Source organism: Hemiscyllium ocellatum, chromosome 36 (genome assembly GCF_020745735.1).
Source record: "Hemiscyllium ocellatum isolate sHemOce1 chromosome 36, sHemOce1.pat.X.cur, whole genome shotgun sequence".
Taxonomy (NCBI): Eukaryota; Metazoa; Chordata; class Chondrichthyes; order Orectolobiformes; family Hemiscylliidae; genus Hemiscyllium; species Hemiscyllium ocellatum.
Window position 1 is genome coordinate 46,445,391 of NC_083436.1, and position 7,991 is coordinate 46,453,381.

At 44.2% G+C, this 7,991-nt stretch overlaps 2 protein-coding genes across 4 annotated transcripts in view; one reads left to right on the plus strand and one right to left on the minus strand.

The window, feature by feature from the left end:
* Window positions 1–1,316: 1,316 nt before the first annotated feature.
* The window catches only part of nansa (N-acetylneuraminic acid synthase a), a 6,817-nt gene continuing 142 nt past the window's right edge, over window positions 1,317–7,991 (minus strand). The window contains exons 1-6 of one of the 2 annotated variants that reach the window (XM_060851342.1): window positions 7,932–7,991; window positions 4,958–5,173; window positions 3,692–3,791; window positions 3,469–3,623; window positions 2,231–2,497; window positions 1,317–1,858 (exon numbers count right to left, since the gene is read on the minus strand). The exon at window positions 7,932–7,991 is cut by the window's right edge and continues 142 nt beyond it. In XM_060851342.1, the coding sequence (XP_060707325.1) occupies window positions 1,655–1,858; window positions 2,231–2,497; window positions 3,469–3,623; window positions 3,692–3,791; window positions 4,958–5,173; window positions 7,932–7,991 (1,002 nt within the window). In that variant the 3' untranslated portion in view covers window positions 1,317–1,654. The remainder of the gene's footprint in view (window positions 1,859–2,230; window positions 2,498–3,468; window positions 3,624–3,691; window positions 3,792–4,957; window positions 5,174–7,931) is intronic. The other variant, XM_060851343.1, reaches the window with a different exon arrangement.
* Window positions 5,537–7,991, plus strand: part of LOC132833233 (clathrin light chain B-like) — a 66,839-nt gene continuing 64,384 nt past the window's right edge. For both annotated transcript variants that reach the window (XM_060851345.1, XM_060851346.1), the window contains exon 1: window positions 5,537–5,781. In XM_060851345.1, coding sequence (XP_060707328.1) covers window positions 5,685–5,781 — 97 coding nt within the window. In that variant the 5' untranslated portion in view covers window positions 5,537–5,684. The remainder of the gene's footprint in view (window positions 5,782–7,991) is intronic.

Consider the following 7,991-nt stretch of genomic DNA (forward strand, 5'->3'; position numbering starts at 1 on the left):
ATGGGTGGGTTGTCGCTTCGGCGGGTCGGTGTGGACTTGTTGGGCCGAAGGGCCTGTTTCCACACTGTAAGTAATCTAATCTAATCTAAAACCAGTTCCATAACAAAGCTAATATGAGGTAGCAGACCAGGAGTAGGAGAAATAGAAATAACTTTGGGAGAGTTATGTCTAAACACCAAAACCACAGCCATCTGTTCAATTTGTACTTATTCTCTCTAGAGCTTAGAAGAATGTAAAAAGATCTAGTTGAGGTATACAAGATACTAAAGGGATTGACAAAGTAAACGTAGAAAGGATGATTCCTCTATAATGAAATATCAATCTTAGAATAAGAGGTGGCAGTTAAAACAAATGAGAAATTATTTCTCTCCGGGAACTCTAGAATTGACTTCCCCAGACAGCAGTGGGTGCAGGGACATTGAGTAAATTGGAGGAAATAGACAGATTTGTAATTGGCAACAAGGGAAGGGTTACGACAAACAGGCAGGAAAGTGGAGTTGAGATCAGCCCTGATTGTAAAATGGTGAAGCAGACTGCTGGGTTGAATTTCCTCCTCCTGCTCCTCATCAGTTCGAGTTCAGCAAATCGGTCTTGCACGATTCGTGTTTAAATCCTAGTTCAAACCGGATCTATTTCTGCAATGTGTTTACAAACAAACAGAGGCCGACTACATGAAAATGGCAAATACCGCTCAACTAGCACTAACTGATCACGTACAATACAAGTGCTTCGACTTGCTAATGGAGATGTGGTGATCAGTTAAAAGTGTCAAAAAATAAATGGTGACTGGAATGAAGAAGAGCTTAAGCTTAGAATGTCAACTTGCCTGATCCTCAGCTGCTGCCTGACCAGCTGTGCTTTTCCAGCAACAAACAGTTTGACTCTGATCTCCAGTCTCACTTCCTCCTCATTTCAAGTAGCCAGCTGTTCTTAACTACCCTTCCTACTTAGCTGTTAGCAACTAAATACTAAAAAGGATGCCATGACTCATGCCTTTTGCAAACACCTAACCACAAATATCTATCTCTTGCTGTACTCTCAGTTAGGCCTTTTCCCATCACGGAGATCAGTTTCCTGGTTAGCTCACCTACTGCACTTTCAAAATCCCACTCCTCTCTTTTCCCTGTATTTGGTTCTGGGCTGCACTATTCTTTTCTCTTGCTCAGTGTCCACCAAATGCTTTTCCTCATTTCACCATAGCCGACTATCTTCTGTGCAGGAAAGCAGCAAATATTGCTGAGGGTGGAGTGATGTACATTTTGTAAGTGTCTACATGACAGATGGTGGATTGTAAGTGACGACACTGTTAATGGTGGTGACATTTTACTTTGATTTATTTGGTCCACAAAAGAAACCGATTGAACATGAAAATAAAGCCATAAATGTTCATCGTTCTGATTGGAGGTCAACACTACATATTCTCAAGTTTCACTATCTTTATTCAAAGAATCATCCCTCCGATACAGCAGTTTTCATTTCACTGATTTGGTAGTTAAATTATGCAAGTGTAACTACAACACTCTCCTCCCCCCTCCCCCCACAACCAAAAGCTCAATAGAAATTAAAAGGCATGATTGGATGTAGCCAAAGACATTGGATATTGGAAATTTAAAAACTCTAGGATGCCCAGCTCTTGTACCATTTTTGTAGAAACTCAGCACTTCTTGTTATAATTTGCAATCATGTCACATGTAATTGTTTCATCAATATTGATCTGGGTGTTAACTTGCTTCCCCACCAGTTTATAGATGTCATCCGGCTCAATGCCTTTAGGTTCTGCCACCTTCACAGTCATCATATCCAGAGTCAGTTTTGTTCCTGCAGGAATAGTCACTTTGGCCACGACAGATTTGCCCAACTATAAACAAGTTAGAAAAAAAAATTAAATTAAAAAACAGTATTTCAACTGTTTAATGCAACAGATCCCCTACATTCTATCCCGATCAAACTAATTTATAATCCTGTGGATTGTGTTGTCACCAATTTCTTTCAATAAGTATGTGATCTGCAATCTTCATTTAAGCCAAACCTTAAAATCAGAAAAAACTCAACATTGGGAATTAGCAGCTTCTCATTGTTCAGAATTAACAACAGTGTTTCTACTGCTATGAGATTCAATCTAAACTTTTACCTGTTCTTTTCCTTGTCTTTACATGAAGTACAGAAAGATAAATTTCAAACAAACATTCATTTAGGATTGTTTGCCACAAACTGTTCACAGGTAACACACCTTGTTGTGACAGGCCATCTCACATGGGAGCAAGCGCTTGAGGGGAGATCCAAATGCTTTTTCCACAATTCGGATCGAGCGAACAAGTTCCTGGAGTTCACAGGGCTCCAGTGAAGCTTGGTGATCATTACCCTTCCAGGTTTTATCCATGGTCACGTGACGTTCCAGAACTTTAGCTCCCATTGCCACTGCTGCTATGCTTATGGCAATCCCAGTTTCATGGCCAGAGTATCCTATTGGAATATCTGGAAATTCTTTTTTGTATTCCTGAAAGCAGGAAGAAAGAAATAGCACCAATCCGCAGAACTACAATTCCACTTAACATTAGCTAAATGTGTGTCAGATAAAAAAAAGTGTCTTTGTTACCAATTGCCAGTGTGGTCAGCAGAAGTCTTATTGTACAGGGATAGTCCCTGCTCCATACCCCTGTCATTATCACAAGATGGGGATCTCAGGTAAACTAGTGTTCACTTGTCAGTACCCTTCTACAAATAGCAGCCAGGATTTTGCTAGTGAGGTAGAGTGTTGAGAATAGCAGGAGAAGCATTATGTAAAATTGATTGGAGACTTTTCTGATGGATGTTGCCAGAACTTAAGGGTCTGAGTTATAGGGAGAGGTTAGACAAACTAGAACCTTTCTCTTGAGTATAGGAGACCAATGGGAGGATCTTATAGAAGTGTATTATATCAGAGGTGCATGGACAGGGGCTTTTTCCCAGGGTTTAAGAATCATGGACTAGACAGCATCAGTTTAAGGTTAGAAGGGAAAGAATAAAAGGGAACCTGAGGAGCAATGTTTTTCTTTTACACAGGGTGTTACACATAGGAAATGAGCTGCCAACCAAGTTGGTTGAGGCAGGTACATTAACATTTAAAAGGCATTTGGATAAATATATGCACAGGAAACATTAAGGATATGGGCCAAGTGCAGAGAATGGGATTATTGTGGATGGGCATTTTGGTGGGCATGGACCAGTTTGGGCTGAAGAACCGGTCTGTGCTGTAGGACTGACTATCACATACTCTCTAACCTATATTCAAAGGCTAATGGGATAGCACCTTCAAAGAGCTGGCACAGACCTCAGGGACTGAATGGCCTCAATCTATGCTGCATTCTATAAACACTGGGGAAGCCAGAAAGATCTAGAACTAACAAGAATGCAGTGGGGAAATTTTCCCAAAGTACAGCCAGGTATGCAAACCAGCCTGAATGACAAATGTTTAAACATGATACTCACAGTGATGACACGCAGGTGAGTGTCCTCTGGATCCAGTGGGTATGCACTGGTGCACTGGAGAAAGCAAAACTTATTATTGATGGGTTTGACAGTGTTGTAAACTTTTCTCATTGTTTCCATGCTCTGCATTCCACTGGAGATCACCATTGGACGACCTGCCGAAGGAGAAATAAATCAGTATGATTGGAAACTGAACAGTGACAATTCTGCAGAGTTGTTTTACCTTTCTTGGCAGCTTTTTCCAAATATGGAAAGTTATTGGTGTCCAAAGACCCAACTTTGAAGAAAGGCACATTCAATTCATGAAGAAATTCAACAGCCATCTGCAAAACAGAAGAACAACTCACCCAAACACTGCACAGATTTACATTAAGTGTTTGACTCTTTTCCATTTGAAGATTGCTACCTAACCAGATGTTCTGCTGTATCCTTTCCAGCTCTAATTCTCCTCACTTTCTTGCCCCTCCCTCAACAATCTTGATCTCAGTCTATGCCTACTGAGAAAATGCTCAAATGGCATTAACTTCAATGAAGCTTCAGTCATAAAAGTTAAAGGTATTGAGTTAGCCAGAAGGAAAGCAGTCATGGATGGCTGACTGACTAAAACAGGAACAGTAGATGCTTCTTATAGGTGTAACCATGCTCACTGCCCACTACCAGGTCCAAATCAATTTTACACAGCCTTCTGTTATATACTACTCCCAGTCTCAATACCCCCACAACAAGATGGGGCTCTTGAAACAAGTTTTGTTCCCACTAATATTTTTCTACAAATTACAGCCAGAATGTTGCCAGAGACCCGCTCTGCTATACACAAGCTGCAACTGGTCTCCACCAGAATTGGAAACATGACAGCAGCAAGTCAGATTGGAGAAATACACCAGTCCTTTAACTTGGGACAGTGTTCATGATCAAGAACTGAAGCATTTGACAGTTCCTCTTCATATGTCCCAATTCCTTGGGTCAGAAGAGATCAGAACAGGGGCATAATTTTTAAAGTCCAGTTAGATTGTTCAGTGAAGTCACAAGATAGCTCTTCAGAAAATATGCTGAAAACCTGGAACTCTCTCCTAAGGAGAATGATTTTGGAGTCTTGTTTTTTAAACAAACAAAAGACAGATGGTAAATTTCTGTCGATTAAGGGTGCAGGTTATGGAGCAAGGTGGTAAGCTGAAGTGGAGGCACCAAAGCCATCCTGGGCTTAATATTCTACCAAAAACTGGGTAAGATACCTTGCGTTTGCGAACACATGTAGTCAGTATGCAATGGTTACAGCTGGACAGCAAAGAAATGGTTTGACCTTCAGGAACCTTTTTAGGCAGTTATTTAGATACCAGACTACAGTGAATAAAGATTTGCAATCATCTGAAATCTCCACCTCTACCAGAGCTTTAATAAAAATCTATTCATGTCAACAACTTTGCACAGTCATTATAGGGTATTTCAATCTCAGCAAAACAAGTTTGCAAAAGAAAACAACAGGATATACCTCATCCATTCCAGATGCTGTGAAAAAGATTCCAACTTCTTCTGCAAATTTGGAGAGCTCCTTATATTGCTCATGACTGAACTCCAGGTAGCGCTTGTGGTCTCCATATGTGGGTCCCCATGAATGCGGGGAATTGTAAGGCCTTTCTAACGCTTTTGTGTTAAACTTGTATTCCAATTCACTTTTTTGGAACTTTGCACAGTCTGCACCACATTCCTATGAAAAAAACCTCAAATGCAGCATAAATTTACAATTACTTATTCTTCACTTAATGATTAATGACACTGGTTATTAGAGAAGCCAAGTCCATTTACTAGAGACTGTAAATGAACCTACTAAACCTTGAAACCTTTTAGGAAAAAAGATCTACCACCTATTTCTTGATTTTTTTCCTGTATCAAAAAAAATTAGAACATTGTTTAAACTAAATCAACAGAACCAAACCTATCCAATAGGGAAGTGTTAAAATTCTACACGGAATGTGGGCGGTGCTGGTTAGAGTAGCATTTATTGCCCATCCCTCACTGCATGAGCAGAGGTGACTCCTGATTTACTGCAGTTCACTTGCTGTAAGGACAGTCATGATCCTGTTAAAGAGGGAGTTCCAGGATTTGACCCAGCAACATTGAAGAAGCAGGGACATACATCCAGTTCAGAACAGGGACAGAGATGGAGGGGAACTTGCAGGTCATGGTGTCCCTACGTACCTACTGCCCTTGCTCGTCAGATGGTCATGGTTATGCATTCCAAAGGTTTAAAACAATTGTCTTGTGGGACATGCTGTCACGAGCATTTATTGTCGGTCTCTAGTGGTCCTCAAAAAGGTGAGCTATTTTCTTGGCTTGCTGCAGTACAACTTACCAAAGATAGACTTAGACATGGGAGTTCTCAAGGTGCTGCTGACAAAGCCTTTAAATGAGTTACTGCAGTGTATTTGTTGATGTTACACACTGCTGCACTATCCAATGCACTGGTGATTGGTGGGGTAACAAACAGACTGCTTGGTTCTAAGTGGTTAAGATTCTGAATGCTGTTGGAGCAGCACCTATCCAGCTAAGTGGATGGTATTGCAAAAACTCCTGACTTGTGCCTTGTCGATGGACCTGCGATAAGAGTGAGAAGGTAAGTGAACTTGCTATGCTGTCAGGGCCAATGTACTAACATTGCTGATCTATTTAAGTTTATGGTCAGTGGTAACCCCCAGGCCATTGAGCGTGGAATTCAGCAGCAAGATGTTGTCATTAATATCAAGAGACAGTGATTAGATTTGCTCTTGAGATTTGGAATCACTAGACCCAACACTAACTCAGATGTTGCCAGACCTGCTGAATTCCAACGGCATCTGTTTTCTGTTAGATGCTCTTGTTTGAAATGGTTATTGTCTGGTACTTACATAGAACAAAAAAGTGTTTTGTCAGTTATTAGATTAGATTACTTACAGTGTGGAAACAGGCCCTTCGGCCCAACAAGTCCACACCGACCCGCCGAAGCGCAACCCATCCATACCCCTAACCTAACACTACGGGCAATTTAGCATGGCCAATTCACCTGACCTGCACATCTTTGGACTGTGGGAGGAAACCGGAGCACCCGGAGGAAACCCACGCAGACACAGGGAGAACGTGCAAACTCCACACAGTCAGTCGCCTGAGGCGGGAATTGAACCCAGGTCCCTGGCGCTGTGAGGCAGCAGTGCTGACCACTGTGCCACCGTGCCACCCCTGTGCCACCATGCCACCCCAACCTGGATGTTGATGTCTTGCTGCATAAAGATGTCTATCAGCTTGTCTGGGAACACTTTGGTTCACCCTGTGTTTGTGTAAAATTCTCACTTGCACTCCACTTGCCACATTTAGTGACAAGGTACAGTATACAAGTCATTGTGGCAATTGTGATCCGTCCAAACAGACATCTGAAAACTAGTAACACCAGCAGAATCAGCCCATTAATACTTTGGCTTTGTCCCAATATCAATGCATCATTTAATCTTTCCTGACCAATTTCAGATTTTTGTTTTCTTACACCCAACTGAAAAGGCTTCACATTTAACATTTTCTGAAACTGTGATTTTGCTTTCTAGAACCTACCTGACCAGGCCACCTTCCCCATTTCAATTTAATTCTAGATTTCCAGCTTCTGCACTCTGAACTACCATTCCAATATACCCCTCACTGGGCTGGTGGTCAGGTTAGGAATAAATCCCCTCAGAGGGTCAGGAGGTGGGGTTGGAGGGTGGTGGTGGGAAAGCTGGTCAGGTCACTGGGGCGTGGGGACAGCAGCTTCTGGAGGATCAGCCCAGGAACATGGTTTGGAGATGCCGGTGTTGGACTGGGGTGTACAACACACAGAGTGGGCAGAGTTAAACAGGATTCTGGATTAGTGTTGCTGGAGGAGCACAGCAGCTCAGGCTGCAGCCAAGGCATAAGCCCCTCTGCCTGAGACAGCGATAGGGTTGCTCCTCGGATGCTGCATGACCTGCATCCTCCAGCACCACCCCAACCCAGACTCCAACAGGAGGCTGCATCATGATGATGGAGTGTACCGGGGGGGGGGGGGGGGGGGGGGGGGGGGGGGGGGGGGGGGTGAGGGGGGGGGTGAGGGGGGGGTGAGGGGGGGGGTGAGGGGGGGGGTGGGGGGGGGGGTGGGTGGGGGGGGGGGGGTGGGGGGGGGGGGGTGGGGGGTGAGGGGTGGGGGGGGGTGGTGGGGGGGTGAGGGGTGAGGGGTGAGGGGTGAGGGGGGGGTGGTGGGGGGTGAGGGGTGAGGGGGACAGGAGACTCTGGGACACGGGGAGCCCCTCTCCCCGGGAGGGTGGACCAGCTACAGGTTTTCATTGCTCTAGCACCGGGATCTTCCACCTACTCCACACCGGGCCATGACAATGAATGAGCCAGCGGCGGGGAGGATGTGGGGAGGGGGAGGGGGTGTACCTCTCCCCCCGGCCCCGGCCCCGGCCCCGGGACGGTCCAGGCGCTACCTTGGCCATCCGGATCATCTGTTTGGCGATCTCCATACTGCCCTGGTGGTTCTGGCCGAT